General features: G+C 45.1%; 1 protein-coding gene across 5 annotated transcripts in view; it reads left to right on the top strand.

Moving 5' to 3' along the window:
- Positions 1-13,791, top strand: part of Ldlrad4 (low density lipoprotein receptor class A domain containing 4) — a 379,847-nt gene extending 366,056 nt beyond the window's left edge. For all 5 annotated transcript variants that reach the window (XM_090353458.1, XM_090353455.1, XM_090353456.1 and 2 more), the window contains 2 exons: positions 11,871-11,924; positions 13,038-13,791. In XM_090353458.1, coding sequence (XP_090209584.1) covers positions 11,871-11,924; positions 13,038-13,562 — 579 coding nt within the window. In that variant the 3' untranslated portion in view covers positions 13,563-13,791. The remainder of the gene's footprint in view (positions 1-11,870; positions 11,925-13,037) is intronic.
- The last annotated feature ends 4,261 nt before the right edge of the window (positions 13,792-18,052 follow it).

The raw sequence follows: 18,052 nt of genomic DNA on the forward strand, positions 1-18,052 counted from the left end.
TTCTCAAAGTCTTCATTATATGGCTTCAGAGTTCTGAGGCGGTCTAGATGTCTTTTCATGGGCCCCGTGTGTTCTGGACTAACCCTGAGCCTGCCTTGCTCTGCTGGGGACCTGAGCAGCCCCTCTTGGCAGTAGCAGCCCAGCCCAGAGCATGCAGCTCACCCAGTCCAGACAACCCAGTGTGCAGCCAGGTGGCAGCCTGAAGACTGAAGACTGGGAGAGAGACAGGGGCTTTTACTCATTTGGAGCTGGAGACAGTGGTGGCTATTGAACAAGTTATTAATTTTTAGTATAAAATGGCAGCTTTGAATTAAAAACTTAACAAAAGGAATCATACTAGGCATTTCTTCAAGACTAACTACTACAGGGATTCATCAGATGTCAAAATCCAGGTGCCTGGATGTCTCCGTGGAGCCTAATGGAGCTCAAGCCTGACACAAGAAGGGAAGTCGACTATTTTTTTGTCCCCTAGCTGGTGGAAAAAAGGACCCAGACGCCATTGAGGCAGAACCTTGTTCCTCAGACATAACCAGAGTGGCCCAGTTTAGGTCAGATCTACTCCAAAGATTATACTCCCTGCACATTACACGTGCTGCCTGGAACACGGCCCATGCGTGTGCTTTGTCCCACAGCATGTTCTGACAAAATTTGATTCAATTTTTAAAAATTGGGAAGCGTCACATAAAATTTGGAATTTCCAGGGCTGAGGAGTGTTTGAGGCCACGCTTAGTATGTTTGAGGCCAACGGTTCTATTCGCAGTACTACAAAGAGAAAATTGAAGATTTCACATCTTCTGCAGCACATGAGACCCCTCTGATCTCCATTCTGGCCTCGCCCCTCAGGCAGGGGCTGGTAAAGCAGCCACATGGGACCTGTGATTGCCTCTAGCGGTAGCCTCATCTTGGTATTGGAGGCAAGGCATTGCCACTTACTGTTTTGCATAGTGGGAGTTCTTTGGGTATCCAAATCTTTGCCTTTACCACAATAGACCGTGTGGGCCTCTGGGTTCCCGCACACGACTGGGAATGTCACTGTGGAAACACAGGCCATTCCTGCTAGTGTAGGAGGGCAGGCATTGCAGTTGGCCTGGCAGGGTCACCTGGAGCCCCTGCTGTCTAGTCATCTCCCTAGTGTGGTCCTTACCTTCCTGTGGGTGGAACCTGTGGCTGAGATGGAAGGTTGGCCACCTTCCGCAAAGCCCTGCTACCAGGATCCCTCGAGAAGTGCTGGGACTCAGAACTCACCCGAGGAGGGACCCCCCTGGGACACCAATGGTGATCCTCCATGGCCCTCTCCAGGCAGCAGCTCGGAAGCAGGCAGTGGGTGGTGAGAAGCCTACATGAGGGATCCAGGGAATTGGGAGTCACCAGCCTCCTTCCTCATGTGATGTCTACCTTTTCTCATGTCTACCTACTCTGCACTGTGTTTAGAGAAATATTTTTTTTTGCCAGTCCTGGGCCTTGAACTCAGGGCCTGATCCACTGTCCTTAAGCTTTCTCAAGGCTAGAGCACTACCAGTTGAGCCACAACACCACTACTGGCTTTTTCTATATATATGTTACCGAGGAATTGAACCCTGGTCTTTGTCCATGCTAGGCAAGCGCTCTATCAGTAGGCCATGCTCCCGGCCCATAGAAAAAACATTTATAAAATGATGGAGATAAGCCGGGAGTTTGGCGTAGTGGTTAAAGTGCTTGCCTAGCATGCATGAAGACCCGGGTTCGATTCCTCGGTACCACATACATAGAAAAAAGCCAGAAGTGGTGCTGAGGCTCAAGTGGTAGAGCTCTAGCCTTGAGAAAGTCCAAGGACAGTGCTCAGGCCCTGAGCTCAAGCCCAGGACTGGCCAAAACAAAAAAAAAAATGATGGAGATAAACTACTTTCAGCAAGGTTATAAAAACAATAAGTACACTTGACATCCATGTTCATTGCTGCACTGTTCACAAGAGCTAAGTTATGAAAGCAGTCCACATGCCCTATAATAGATGAGGTCGAAAAAAACATATGTGCTACCTATACACAACAGGATTTTACACAACCATTAGGAAGAGTAACATTATGTCATTTGCAGGGACATGGATGGAGCAAGAACAATTCATGCTAAGTGAGGTAAGCCAAGCTCAGAGAGACAAACGGTGCATGTTTTCTCTCATATGTAGAAGCTAGGTCTAAAATACATTGGGACATGATAAATTACACAGAACACTGGGCATTCACACAAATCAAAGAGGCTATTTGTGGGAGAGGCACACAAAGGTACAATGCCTGTGTGCCTCTGACTACATAAAACGCTATTTATCGAAATGAAAAATAAAAATAAGAATCAGACAAAAGAAACACTTGATACTTCTGTTGCCATAGCCCTGTTAAGAGCACCACAGGCTGTATACTGCAGTGTTACTGGGATGAAAGGTGGCGGTGAGGAAGTCCTGCTGCATCGAGACTCGTTATATTTGATGTGGATGATGCTCAATACTGATTCTCCATTACTTTATTGGCTGCAGAAACTGCATTGTCAAGGGCCAAGTCACAGCCAGGCACAGGTCATCACCTACCTAGAAGCTTCCAACACTGGTTTCCTACTTATCCAACCACGGTTTGTCTCTCTGGTTTGTCTCTCTGACTGAGCAAGTGAGGGCGTTTACATAATTGAGCTGCTGTGGTGGTCTTTGAAAAGGCCTCACTCTTTGGTGTATCCATTTGAAATAGTAGAAAGTCGATTCCTTAACACACCCTCTTCAGGTGTAATAAATAGGAGGTCAAGTTGCTAGGCAACTTAGTACAGATGCTGGAGCCTCACTTGTACAGCAGACTTCCATCTAAAGAAAAGTAGATAGACCTTTAATAGACTAGTTTGTCTTTAAAACAATGTGAGCAACTCAGTCCTCCCAGTACACCATTGCTCAGGACAGTGATAACTTTTTTTTCTTTGTCCAATCCTAGGGCTTGAACTCAGGGCCTGAGCTACTTCTGGCTTTTTTCTATGTATGTGGTACCAAGGACTTGAACCTGGGTCTTAGGTAATCACTCTACCAATAGGCCAAACTCCTGGCGCACTACCTTTTTTTTAATGTCAAGGAAAATAGTTTGGTACTGGAGCTTGAACTCAAGGCCTCGTGATTTCACTTGGTTTTTTTCTCCTTGTGCCTGTTGTACTACCAGTTGAGTCTCCATTTCCAACTTTTTGCTGGCTAATTAGAGGTAAGAGTCTTCATGGATTTAACTGCTCAGGCTGGCTTTGAACGTTTTGGTTCTATGAGCCACTGGCATCCAGCAAGAAAAGCATTTTTTTTCCTATTTGATTTTGATTTCTTCATGATGGCAAGTCTTTTTTCCTGAGGAAAAAATTGGAATTCAGAGTTAAGTTTCATGAACAATGTGAATTATGAAAGCTAACTGATACCATGTTGGGGCAAAGCCAGATAAGACTCAATCACAAGAACTATTGCCTGAGTCATAAGCTGATGTTGGAGAAGGTCAGACAATACTGTAGCAAACTGATGTTGACTGTGGGGGCAAGGTATAGACAAGGAACCTTGGGCTTTGAACTAGAATTTCCATGGTGACAATGAATGTGTTCACTTCCCAAACGGAATAGATCCTTATGCCTAAGTACGTAGTTCATTGGTAAGAATGCCACCCTTGTGTGCATAAGGCTATAGGCTTGACTCCCAGCACTGTTAAAAAAAAATCAACCCAAAAAACAAAACACAGGGTCAACAGTGTGGCCCTGTGGTAGAGTGCTTGGCTAGATGCATGAAGCCCTGGGTTTGGTTTTTTGGTACCACATACATAGAAAAAGCTGGAAGTGGTGCTGCGGCTCAAGTGGTTGAGTGCTAGCCTTGAGAAAGTCCAAGGACAGTCCCCAGGTCCCAAGTTTAAGCCCCAGAACTGGCAAAACAAACAAACAAACAAACAACAAAAACAAAAACATCTTCCATTGCTAGACATGGTGATACGTGCCTGTAATTCTAGCACTAGGGAGAGGCAAGGCAGGAAAATTCAAGTTCAAGATCAGCCTGAGTTACAAAGTGAGTTCCAGTTCAGCCTATGTTCCATAGCCTGACACTGTCTCAAAAACAAAACAAAAAAAAAACTTGTTTCCATAAATGTATAAATGGATGGTAAAAGAAATTTGAGTGATGCTCTGAGCATGTTCAGCTCCCAGGATAACTTATTTGAGAATGGTTTATAATTTGACAAAAAATAAGAACATAGTAATTCTAAATTAGAATGAGAAATATTATAAGCAAATATATATAGCAAATATGAAAAATATAGCAAATATGAGAAATATATAGCAAATATGAGAAATATTATAAGCAAATATATAGGAAACTTTTAAATACATAGGCATTAGTAGAGTTTGGAGGTGTGGCTCAGTTGGTAGAGTACCAGCCAATGAGTGAAAGTGTCAGCTATCTTAGGTACTAAGTACTGGACCCCCCCCACACACACCCATTAAAAAAAAAGAGAGAATGGGGCCAGGAGTTTGGCCTAGTGGTTAAAGTGCTCGCCTAGCATGCATGAAGACCCGGGTTCGATTCCTCGGTACCACATACATAGAAAAAAAGCCAGAAGTGGTGCTGAGGCTCAAGTGGTAGAGCTCTAGCCTTGAGAAAGTCCAAGGACAGTGCTCAGGTCCTGAGCTCAAGCCCAGGACTGGCAAAAAAAAAAAAAAAAAAAAAAGGAGAGAATGCATTAAAAATCTAATGGTAAACTTGGTGTTGTACTTCATTAGTGTGATTTACTCTGAAAATTTTAAGTTTTCCCATAATAATTCTAGAATTCTGTGTGGCCCTTATTGGGGACCTTCCTGGGGCTGGCTAGTTGAGTCCCTTTCCGCTGTGTGACCTTGGATGAAGCATTCACCTCTGTAACTCAGCGTCTGCTCACTCATTCCATTCACTGAGGTGTTTGGGATAAGGGCACGATCATGTCTGTCTAGGCTGATAGTTTTGTTCACATTCCATGTTGTCTTTCTTTCTCATTCCTGGCTTTTCTTAAAGCCTAGTTGCTCCTGGGAATGGGGGGAGTGTGTGGGGGAACTAGGAGAGGCACTGGGTAGCTTCTTGTCTTCTCTAATCTGTTGTATTGCTCTAGAAATAGAAAAGATTCTCTTTCATTCCTTCCCACTAGACATTCTTGGATGACTTGTCTTTTCTCTGAAGGGACATGCCCTAGATTGAGAGGAGTGAGAAAGGAAATATTGGATCTTAGGAAGGAACCCGTTGGTGGATTCCCAAGGAAGACTGAAGAATAAAGCAGGAATGCTGTGGAGCAGACCAAGCCATGCAGTGGGACTGGCTTTCCATCCAAGCTGTTACTGCCATCTAGAGTGAAAGGACGGTAATAGTAAGAACCTTTGGATGATGGAAAAGCAGGAATGAGAGAGGGAAAAGAGAGGAAATAGGAGATAATTGATTTTTATCAGAAGGGTTAGGTGTTGCCTAAATATCTAAAGATGTATAGTTGAAATTCTCACCATCAAACAAGGAGAAAAACAGATCTGCAATTATCTGAGGCCATTCACTGGAGGAGCCCTTAAGAGAAGTTGGAATATCCAGCAATGGCTTTGTTTTACCCACACAAGGGCCTATAGTAAGTAACGTGCCTTGTTTGGGCTTCAGTTTCTTCCTGTCTATAATGAGAATAACTGGCTTAGGCCAAGAGCCTTCAAACTGTGATTATGTAGAACACTAAGAACCCATTTAGACCCCACGTATAGTCCTCTTATATACAACGAGAGCAGAAATTCCATAAGGCAAACTTCCAGACAATATGCCTAGGTCATTTCTGTTCTGTATAATTTTTGAAGCTAGATGTAACCTACCCAAATTGATTTTCTAGCTAAGAAGTTGAAAAAACAGTTTGAAAAATACTGTAGTAAGTGTTCTCTTGGATTCCAGTCCGTGAATCTGAAATGTCCTATAATCCTTTATACAGTAGAGAGTTCTGGCTGAAAGCATAGTCCTAAAGAATTTGACAGTGTGGAAGACACTTACGTCTCACAGGGCACAGAGATGGAAGAGAGTAGACTCCAGGTCATAGTTACAGGGAAATCCCCAATAAGTTAGAGTTGTGGACTAAATCTCTTTCAATAGAAAGCTTTCTATTGTTTGTGTGAAAAATTATCCAAGAGATATAGAAATAAAAACATTTTATGAAAGGACTATGAATAATTCTACACCAGCAAATTAGAATGACAGATTTAAAAACATTCCACTAAAACAGATTCATGGAGAAAGAGAAAACCTGGATAGATTTTTAACAAATGATCAAGAGTCTCCTAACAACGCCAGGCATGGTTGGCTCATACCTGGAATCCTAACTACTACCTAGAAGGCCAAGATCTGGAGGATTGTGGTTTGAAACCACACTGGGCAGAGAAATCTATAAGACTACATCTCCAGGGACAGGGTGTTTGGTCTAGTGGTAGAGTGCTTGCCTAGCGTGCACAAAGATCCAGGTTCAACTCCTCGGTTGCACATACTTAGAAAAAAGCTGCAAGTCGTGCTGAGGCTCAAGTGGTAGAGCTCTAGCCTTGAGCACAAGCCCAGGACTGGCAGAAAAAAAAAAAGACTTCATCTCCAGAATAACCAATAGAAAGCTGGATTGAATGTGTGGCTTAAGTGATGGAGTGCCTATAAAAAAATAAGACAAGTGACAGCATGAGGCCTGAATTCAAGCCCTGGTAACATCCAAAGAAAAATATGTCTCCAGCACAGAAAACCATAGACTTAATGGCTTCAGAGCAAATCCTATCAACCATGTAAAGAACCAACACAAATCCATCTGATTGTCTCTGCAAAGACTGAAGATGGAAAAGGAGCCTTGCATAACTAACTATTCTATAGGCAGAATTCCCACTTCCAAAGCCAGCCTTTTTGAATAAAGAAAAAGAAAAAGAAAACCACAACCAGTATCCTTATGTAGTTAAAAAAAAAAACAAATCGACAGAATACTGGCAATTTCCAAAATGCTAGCAATGAACTTTTAGTAAACTGAACTCAGCAAGAGAATGATATACCATGACTAAATGGAATTTATGCAAGGATTTATGCAGATAGTTGAACAGGGGAAATGGAACAATATAATTCACCACATTAACAGAATGAAAGAGAAAAATGATTTATAAGACCGTTTCAATTGATACAAAGAAAGCATTAGCAAGCTTCATCATCTTTTCATGATAAAAATACTCAACAGAACCAAACAGGACTTGAGGAAACTACGAAGTCTGTTTATGAAAGCACATAGTTAACACCACAAAAAAAATAGTAAAGTTCTAAAAGCCTTTCATCTAAGTTAACAAGTCAAGGATACCTGATTTCGCCAATTTTATTTAACATAGTATTTATTGAAAGTTCTAAACAGAGCAATTAGGCAAAAGAAATAAAGTGCATTCCAGTTAAAAAGAATGGAAGGAAATTTTATGGGGCTGGGAGTGTGGCCTAGTGGTAGAGTGCTTGACTAACATGTATGAAGCCCTGGGTTTGAGTCCCTGATACCACATATAGTAGAAAAAGCCAGAAGTGGTGCTGTGGCTCAAGTGGTAGAGCACTAGCCTTGAGAAAGCCCAACCACAGTGCTCAGGCCCTGAGTTCAAGCCCCAGGACTGGCAAAAAAATTTTACCTGTTAGCAGATGACACACTCTAGATGTAGAAAATTTTGAAGATTCCACTAAAACTGAAACTTGTAAGAACTAGTGAATGAATTCAACAAAATAGCAGGATACAAAATCAGCAGGCAGAAATCTTGCATCTATGTACATTAACAATGCTCTTATAAAGAAATTAAGAAATACTTCCAGTTATATTTCCATTAATAATAGCTTCAACAAGAATAAAATGCTTAGAAATGAAAGTGATGGAGGAAGTGAAAGATTTAGGCACTGAAAATTATAAAATGTTACTGAGAAATGAAAGAAGACACAACGGAATGGAAGGACATTACATACTCATCGATGGGATCTTAATTTAGACATCCTAATATTGTTAAGATGTTAAATAGCATAAATAATTTCCAAAAGGAATAACAGAGTTGGAAGATTCCTGATTTTAAGACATTACAAAGTTAATAGTAATCAAAACAGCAAGTACTGGCACAAACGATAGCTCACAAATAATCCCTCACAGGTCAAGGGATTTTTAGTGAGGGTACCAAGACTACACTATCAGAAAAGCACAGTCAAAAGGAAAGACAGGGGCCAGGAGTTTGGCCCAGTGGTAGATGCTTGTCTAGTATGCACGAAGACCTGGGTTCGATTCCTTGGTACCACGTACAAAGAAAAAAGCTGGAAGTGGTGCTGTGGCTCAAGTGGTAGAGCACTAGCCTTGAGAAAATCCAAGGACAGTGCTCATGCCCTGAGTTCAAGCCCCAAGACTGGCAGAAAAAACAAAAAGGAAAGACAAAAATATTCACCTAGTGTGTCCTAGTGGTAGAGTGCTTGTCTAGCATGAATGGAGCCCTGAATTTGATTCCCCAGTATCACATACGCAGAAAAGGCCAGAAGTGGTGCTGTGGCTCAAGTGGTAGAGTCCTAGCCTTGAGAAAGCTCAAGGACATTGCCCAGGTCCTGAGTTCAAGCCCCAGGACTGGCAAAAAAAAAAAAAAAAAAAAGATTGGGGTGAATTTAGCTATCCACTGACCCTTATCTGAAAATTGGGGAAAAACATGTAAATATGAGATAAATATGAGAAGTAAAATTATAAAATCCTCTTTTAGTTTGACTGCTGTAACAAAATACTTTATCGTGATTGACATAAAAAAATACTTTTCACAGTTCTGTAGGCTGGAAGTCAGAGCTCCATTCAGGGCTGTGGGTGATGAACCTCCCGTGTATGTTCCGTGGTAGAAGGAAAACTTGCTAGCTCTCTGGCTGCTTTTATATGAAGACCTAACCCTTATGACCCCCAAAGGCTCACCTTCAGTGAATTATTAATGACATTTACTGGGATAGTAATGATGGATATTACCTTTTATTTGTCAATAAATAAATAAATGGTAGTGGTTGAGGGAAGCATGCAGGCACAGTATATAAAGTTGAGAAGACAACATAGAAGCTATGATACAACTATGCAATCTTAATCTCTGCAACACTGCTCAGCAAACACTGGAATAGCATTTGTGAAAACTGTTCTAGGAACACTAATTGCAACACTACGCAAGTTGAGGCAGAAGGATCCCGAGTTCTGGGCCAGCCTGGACGGCATAGTTATAACCTATATTGAAAAAACAAAAGTGAACTCACAGAAACAACCACTGCAACAAAGTCTAAGACTTTGAGTGATTGAATTCTGGATGTATTTCTACCATTTGGAGATTTAAAAAAAAATTCGCTGCTATATTATTTCTGCAAAAAATAAAAGCCAGTGGAAGTTGAGGGAATTACAGGGTTATCTGTGGGCAAATGTGCAGTGAGATCCCCAAACAGGAGTGACCTGAATTCCTCTTCCCTCATGCTGCCCCCTCCACTTGCTCAAGGGTTTCCTTGCAGGCTTTGGTGACCTCAGTATATGACACTTACTTATTTTGACTCAAGCTAGCAAAATGTATAGCATACAATGTGGTCTTATTTGCTATAGCAGCAACAGATGGCATTGCATGGGACACACACACACACACACCCTGGTCGAAAAGGCCAGGGCTCAGCTTGGTCATGACAGTATCTGCTGAGCATCCTCCTGGACCCCTTTGGGGATTGCAGGAACTGTCTGTAGGACATGGTGAGAACAGCTACTGACAGTACCATGAGAAATGCTGTACCTGTCCAGTGGCCTGGGCCTATCCCAACAGCTGAATAGCCAGCTGTGCCATGCAGGAACAGTGCCCGCCGTGGTTCACCTCCCAAGCAAGGTTCCATACTAAGGAATGAATTGGGTTGCTTACTGCGCAAGTTGAATTTGCCCTGGATTACCATGTATCAAGCACCCAGTGTGAGGCCTGGAGCAACCCAAGCACAATCCACTCCCAACAGGGGAACCAGACCTCCTTATAGCCCCTCTCCCCTGTCAGGGCTGTTGTGTGTGTCACCAGGGAGTATGGGTGTGGACTGTTGTGCTTTTTAAGCCACACTGAAGGTTGGAGCAAGTCTGATGAATATGCTAAGTTGACGTCCTCAACCACTGTTGTTTGGGCTCCCCATTTTCCTGGAGAGAAGTGGCTCCGCCTCTCTGTAGCTCTATAGGCCCAGCCAGCCCCCCCCTCTAACTTATTAGTGGTGGGCACACGGAGGTAGGGGCCAAGTACCAGGGCTCTTGGGGAAGAAAAGGGCAGGGACCTGTGAAGTGCAGAGGCTGGGGCTCTGGTCTGGAAGTGAGCTGGGCCAGGTGGATGGGGAGGGCTGGAGGACTCTGTCATGGCACCAGAAGGCAGATCAAGCCCTCCACGGAGGCAAGACCCAGGAGATGTGACATGAGACAGCAGTGGCACCGGAATTTACCAAACAGGGCCGTGGAAAGCATGACATGTTGGCGTGTCCATATGGTAGAAGTATATAGCTTCCCCAGGCATTTTGACCGTGGGACTAGTCATTGATGGTTGCCGTTTTCAGACCATATGAACCCTTATTTCTGGGTTGCTCATGCTGTTGACCCATTAGAGCCAGACTCTGGGCTCTCTGAAGAAGAGTCTGGGGGGAGTGATGACAGGGGCTGATGGCAGGATGACAAGGTAGCCACAAAAACCTTGAAGTCCTCGAGTAGGACTTGGTTGGGCTGCTTTCAGGGGGTCACTGATCATTGTTGGCGTCTGAGGGGACAGCTGGTCGCTTGGATGGAGGATGAGGAGGAGCTTTCAGGGGAAGCAGCAGCCACTTGGTTAAATCATTGGATTCAGCTTTGGTCCTTCACCTGTCGGCGTGCCCGAACTGAACCGGTTCACTACGTAACTTTATAGTCAGACCCTTAAGCCCACACTTCCTCTAAACACAGCTGGGTCCATTTATATTTTTGCGGCAGATTCCATGATGTCTTGCAAGTATCCTAGAAACGGGTTGCTGTATTGGACAAACACCCTGTTTAGCAGTGAAGTGGTGTGTTTATATTAGAATGCTGGCTACGGAAAAGAACAGGGTGGCCTTGCATCTGAGGAGCAGGGTGGTTTATGGGAGATGTCTAAACTTAGGGGTACTTTGGGGCCTCTGACGGCTCAGTGATTCTTAAAGGTCGAATATACATATTCCTGGAAATCCAAAAATACAAGCTTCGCCTCCCCAGCCTACCCTCACACAGCTTACTGCCTTTGTTACAGTAACAACTGTAGCTAAAATAGCTCAGTAGCCTCTTGCAGACAGCCAATAATTTGGGGGTAAAAGAGATAGCATGTTGAAAGGCTTTGTAAACAAGTTGGTGATTTTAGACATGACTTAGTAGTGCCTGTTGTTGACTTGTCACCTCTTCAGTTTGGCCAAATGTTTTTGATAAGGGATACTAAATAATTAGATATCAGGCAAGGCAGGTGAGTAGTGATGGAGCCTGTATCAGCCTGGACAAACCTCATGTCACAGCTTCATGCAAATACCTCTTCCTCGGAGCTTACTTGACTCTGGGACTCCCCAAGTCGAGGCAGCGACCAAATACAATTTGATGATCACCTTGAAGCATACTCTCATCCTTGCTGAACAATATTTGACTTTAACTCTAGAACCTAGCTTCCCAATTTTCCCTGTGGGTCATAAACTTCCATTTAGATATGAGGTTGGCAAAGTGACTGGTTGCTTTTTGGTTTTTTAGACCTGTCAATCACCATTAAAAGAGGATTGAGATAATTGTTTCCGAAAACCATGGTTCAGGTTTGTGGGGGCTACTATTCAATGAAGTGAACATTTTTGTTGTTGTTGTTTCTTGTCCCTTCCCCACCTCCAGGAAGGGTGCCTGTGGCCTTCTGACAGCTCTGTGCCTCGGCCTGGGGTCTCAGAGGTAAGTCTGGGGCAGGAGAGAGAAGCCACCGCCATAGTTAGGTTAGAGATAACCTTTGGGATGAAGGCATTGCCAGTTACTTTGGCTCACATCTTTCAGGGATTATTTATCAAGCCTAAAGGTTCTTACAGAAAAAAAAAAAGCCTGAAAATTCTTTATCTTCACTAATAACTGGGCGTGGTGAATCTGAGCACAATTTATACATATTAAAGGGCATCTCCAGGCTTTTAACTTTAAGTTAAAAACAGGCTGTAAGGGGCTGGGGTTTGGCCTAGTGGTAGAGTGCTTGCCTAGCATGCATGAAGACCCAGGTCCCATTTCTTGGTACCACATGCACAGAAAAAGCCAGAATGGTACTGTGGCTCAAGTGGCAGATTGCCAGCCTCGAGGAAAAAGCCCAAGGACAGTGCTCAGGCCCTGAGTTCAAACCCCAGGACTGACAACAACAACAACAAAAACAACAAAAAGAGGCTGTGAACTAAGTCAGTGGCTGTGTGTGTGTGTGTGTGTGTGTGTGTGTAGTAATTACAAGTACACACAGGCACACTCATACATTTCCCCCACCTCCCAGGAGAAAACGGTGGAATTAAGGGGCTTTTTTTTTTGATAAGAAGTTCACCATCTGGATTCATCTGAGGATGAAAAGTCTAAAGTCATATTTACTTTGGAATACAGTGCATTTTTTCACATCCCTGACTAGAAATCACCATAGGAATCCCAAAGAAAACATTGCTTTTCTGAACTGCAGTCAAACGCAGAGCCCCTCCCGGTCTGCTGGCCCCAGGTGGCCCGGACCTAGGCCCGGCCCTCCTCCTTATCCATAAAGCCACCCACGCGAAGACTGCACCATTTGTCACCCCATCCATCCTCAACTTGCTCCGGACTCCACTTCCCCAGGGTTCATCCCGACCAGATCCCTTTGGGGCTCCTTGAGCGGGGGGGGGGGGGGGTAAGCCATTGGGTACCAGGGAAAGGGTGGGCGATGCAGGCGGACTGGCTAGCCGGAGCCGGGCAGGGGTGGCCCTAGCCGGTGGCAGGCGAGCCCGGCTGTGCCTTCCCCCCGGCCCCGCCCAGCCAGCCCTCAACCCCGCCTCGCCGATCTCCCCCCCGCAGATCATGTTCGCCCCTCGAACCCGGGACCGGTGCGCGGCGCCCCCGTTCATCCAGAGGGACCGGTTCAGCCGCTTCCAGCCCACCTACCCCTATGTGCAGCACGAGATCGACCTGCCCCCGACCATCTCCCTGTCGGACGGCGAGGAGCCGCCCCCCTACCAGGGCCCCTGCACGCTGCAGCTCCGCGACCCCGAGCAGCAGATGGAGCTCAACCGCGAGTCGGTGCGCGCGCCGCCCAACCGAACCGTCTTCGACAGCGACCTGATCGACGTGTCGGTGTACAGCGGGGGCCCGTGCCCGCCCAGCAGCCACTCGGGCATCAGCGCCGCCACCTGCAGCAGCCACGGGAGGATGGAGGGGCCGCCCCCCACCTACAGCGAGGTAATGGGCCACTACCCCGGAGCCGCCTTCTTCCAGCACAGCCACTCGCACAGGGGCAGCCGGGCGCCGCTGCCGCAGAACGGTTCGGACGGCACGCTAGTGCCGGTCAAGGGCAAGGACAGGAAGCCCGGGAACCTGGTCTGACCCCCACCCCCTCCAGCGTGCACTTGAACCAGGAGGGAAGACCAAGGCCGGAAGAGGCTGCCCGGGCCCCTCCTGCGCAGCCCCGTCCAGTGCTCCGTGGTGGTACAACTCAGTAAAACCAAATGTGCAAACGTGGTCTTTGTTTCTGAATCCTTTCAGGGGAATTGCATGCAAATGAGACTGCTGCGACAACACAGACTTCCTTGCGGTGTGACCAGGAGCAGTGTTGAAGGGGTGTGTGTGTGTGGGGGGGGGGACACAGAGAGGGATGCTCTGAAGACAGGAGATGTGACCCACAGAGGTATTTGGTTTACTTAATTCTAAAGGGAGACTTTGTAGACAAATGAGGTCAGAATGGTCTGTTTGATTGTTAACTGAATAAAGAAGGAAGCATTATTATATATTATTGCGGGGAAGAATCAGCCAGTTTGCTTTTCCCCCAGGGTGTGGAACTTTTTGTTTTTGTTTTTTTAAATATGAATCAAAATTCCTGTTCTGTGTGCCAAGGTATAAAGTGAAGACATTAGATGAATGCGAGGAGCTAATCTGTGTTGTGATGGTATGTTTTCAAGTTGCACTATCTGATGAATGTTTAAATACATATGAGGGAACCGCTTTGTGTGAAGTTCAGTATGTTGTCTTGTCACCTGAAGCTCGTCATCAGGCCGGAGGCACATCCTAGCGTCCCCAGAATCGTATAAGGTGTTTGGGGGATGTAGTCTACGACCAACTTACATCAATTTAAAAAAAGGTGATTATTGCTATAAGAATCCCATCATACAGCAGGGCATCACAGGCCTTAGGTGGCTTGGAGGGAAGAGAAGGAAGCATAAGCACCAGCCTTGGACTTGACTCACTCTTCCAGTCTTAGGCGGCACATTTTATTATCAAGGAACCCAACGCATCCATTTATGTGTCCACACCGCACCATACTGCCCTGATATAATTTCTGCAGTAGACTTTTTCACTGTAGCATGAAATAGACCCAGATAACTGATTTTATGACAATTATCTTTTTTTGAAATGCAAGATGGTTATTTTGAGTTTTTCTGAGCAATGTGCTCAGTGGACCCCCATTACTTCTCCCCTTTTCTTGGCAGCTCTGGTCACCTCCATTTAGCTTCTGACCTCTGTAGTTGAGCAAGCAATGCCTGTGTAGTTTCTTATGCTGAGGATGCTCCTGGATTAACAGAAGGGCAGTGTGTATACAGCCAGGATAATGCGCCATTGTGTTTCCCTTTGTGTCCATAGTTAGCGAACAGAGGCTGGAAGAGCAACTGTAACAGTACCAGCTAAAGCACAACATGTAGCTAAGATGCAGCTTGAAAACGGCCTCAGTATTTTAAGTCTTAGTCCACTGCTGATATTTGCAAGCATTACCTATTCTTAAGAAAGACAAACTCTCTGGGGCTGGCTATGTAGCAGCAGCAGTCCCTGGATTAGCAACACCTGTACTCACTCAGAAGGCCTTATCTGCTGAAGCCTGGCTGCTTTTTGGAAGTTGGGCCTCCCTGAACTCTGCATTTAACAAAAAGGAACCGGAGAACAATTCAGCAACCCTTGTCTATCCAGCTTTAATATCATGTTAACTCTTAGTGTTGCTGTCTGTGTCCTCAGCAGTGGTTCCTGTCACACGACAGCATGCTTATCTGAGAACTAGAGAGAATGTTCAGATCTTCCATGTCCTGTCTGCTCTGTCTGTTCACTGCTTATCTAAGTAGGCAGGGCGTTAGGCTGGTTTGTTTTGAGAACTGGAGTCTCCATTAAATGCATCCATTCCACACAGTAGCATCCATAGAAGTAATCACAAAGGAGAGAGAAAAGATGAGAAGCAGTTGTCAGCGCCTGCTTTCCACGCTGCTTGGAAGGTTGTGAACTTGAGGGCCCTGTGGAATTCTGGAGCTGGCTTCAAGGTTTATGCAGCAACAGGGACCTTTGTCAGGGTAAAATCAGCTCTCAGAGCTGAGGCTGACTTGGGGCTAACAACCTTTCTCACACCCTGGAGGCTTTCTGAAAGGCTGTGGCTCCTGGCTGTTGAGTCTATGACGCTAGGCCCAGGGCGCCCAGGCAGAGGTGAGAAGTACTGTAATGCCCTGGTGGGGCTGCAGGGCAGACAAGCAAAGTCTTCTCTGATGTGCGGGCTGATTGGCATATTCTTTCACCATTCCAAATCTTACCTGCAGTTTTGGTGGAGCAAGTAACCCACTCCTTTGCTCCAGTACAAAATGATTTCATAGTCCTTGTCTTTTTGCCTGCTAAGAGAAAGAATAAGGCCACAACTCTGCAAGTATATAAGCATTTTGTTGATGCCAATAGTATTGGCAGAACAATTATTTAATTCAAATAACTTTAATCATCCTTTCAAAGACAAGTTCTCCTCATTTGGGCACCCTAGAGAATTGCCTTCCCAGTTAATCAGTGACTAAGCAAATTGAAAAGTCTTTGACCTTGGGCCTTATAAGGCATTATTTTAAAAGCCAAGGACATAAATTGGATTGATAGTCAATTACCCTTCCTCAGAGGAAGGGTAATTTAATCAGTAGGTAGTTCCTTGTAACTTGTGGCTGGCTTGTGTCTTTGCCTCAGTGATGTTGAATGGTAGGCACTGTGAAGACACAGCACATGTTGTGGTGGGACCTATTATCTCTTAAGAAACTTGCACTTAGAACCAGAGGGTCAGGGCAGAAGCAGTGATGGGGCTGTCATTGCTTAGGGTTAGCACATAAGTCATTCCCATCCAGCACTGCCACAAAGGATGGCACTCTTGTGTGGAAGAAGAATTCTGGGCAGGTCACCGTTCAACTTGTGTCCTTGGTCCAAGAACTCCCAGAGTGTGAAATCCAAGGCAAATGGGTTCTGTCTATAGGAGCTGTCTTTTGGCTTACATTGTCTTCTCAGGAACTCTAGTCTCCTTTAAGCACTGAAGCAATATGCAGTGCTCCTGTGGAACGACTCATCTCCACCATCAGTCCGGTCTTTGTGTTCGGTAGTTACCATTTAAGCAGCTTGAATTGTGGGACCTGTGCCCAGAGACATGCCAGTCCCTTGGAGCTCAGGGAGAATGAATGGTTAAAACTGACATGCCTGGGGAACCCCTCCCACCCCACACTGTTAGTACAAACTCATAAGCAAGGAAAGGGAGCCAATAAGACACCATGAGGCCTCCTTACACCCATGAGTGCCTCTGTGGCTTTCCAACTTCTAAGCTCCATGTGATCTTCACCTTTATTTTAATCTTCCTAAGAATCATAAAGGCCCAAAGAGAAGCAGGCTTCTCTGATCTGGAAGCATCCATTCGGGTTCCTGCCTTCCTCTCAAGAAAGGGATGATTCAGAAAAACTCCCAGGACTAAGTTCTGAAAACTTGTCCTCAGGCTGTGTGCTTGCAGATAGACTCAGCCCTGGCCAGTCCTGGCCATGGGAGCCACAGGGCACTGTCCCTGGCAGGCTCCGTTGACACAATGCCGGGGAGAAAGACCTACTGTCCTGTGCTAGTGCTCAGCTGAGTTTTGTCACTAAGAATGGCAATATCCATGCTATCTGTAAACCATTTTTTCTTTTCAGCTCAGTAGAACAGGAGAGGACAAAGGGGAAGGATGCTTGCAGTTAATTGTTTTTCTTTCTTTTTTTTTTTTTGCACACCATCATCCATTAAGACACTTGCTTGCACGCAACCCAGTCCACAAACAAGAGTTCTTAGCAGCGTTGTGGCTCACCCAGCGCTAGCATCCCAGCAAAGCTCCTTGAGTCCACAAGCCACAAGAATGCCCCTAGCCTTCTACAGCCCATATTTTAGGAACACAGGCATTTAATGCCCAGAGCACCATAGTTCTTGCTGGTTTAGGTTAGATGGTCACTTGCTGCTGTTGCCTTCCAAGGTGGATGTCTCAGATGGATTCTGGGCATAGGGCCACCTCACTGGGAAAATGACAACTTGTTCTTCATCTTTGCCCATAAGTGCATGCTTGTTTCTATGTAATGTGGCAAGGTCAGTGCCAGCCAGAGGGGACCTTCACTGCACCGTGCATGCAGACACACGCGCAGTCCCCAGTGCATTTCTAAACAGTTAAGGTGCCTGATGCTCTAATTTTAGCAGCTGTTGGAACCCAGCCCCCTCTCACGCTCCATGCCCACCTTTGTTGTGCCTCACTAAAAAAAAATGGTGCTTCTTCGTTTGTCTTCTCATGTTTTTATTTGTAAGGTGCTGTATATAAGTTGAATATATTATGCACATATCCTACCCAATGGGTAGATAAAAAACCTGTTGATATTGTAATATAATGTATAGATAACAATTTTAACAGAAGTGGCATAGAATTTGTGAATGCCTATGTGCTTCATCCTCTTTTGTAAGGAAATTTGCAAATGGATGCATACAGATAAAGTCTACGTAGTTTATTTTCCTATGAAATACCAATATTGTAACCCAAGGGAAAGAAGTCTGAGTGAACAAGCAGCAGTTTTAAGACCAGCGTTCACAGCAACTGAGAG

Source organism: Megascapheus bottae, chromosome 19 (assembly GCF_031878675.1).
Source record: "Megascapheus bottae isolate mThoBot1 chromosome 19, mThoBot2.hap1, whole genome shotgun sequence".
NCBI lineage: Eukaryota > Metazoa > Chordata > Mammalia > Rodentia > Geomyidae > Megascapheus > Megascapheus bottae.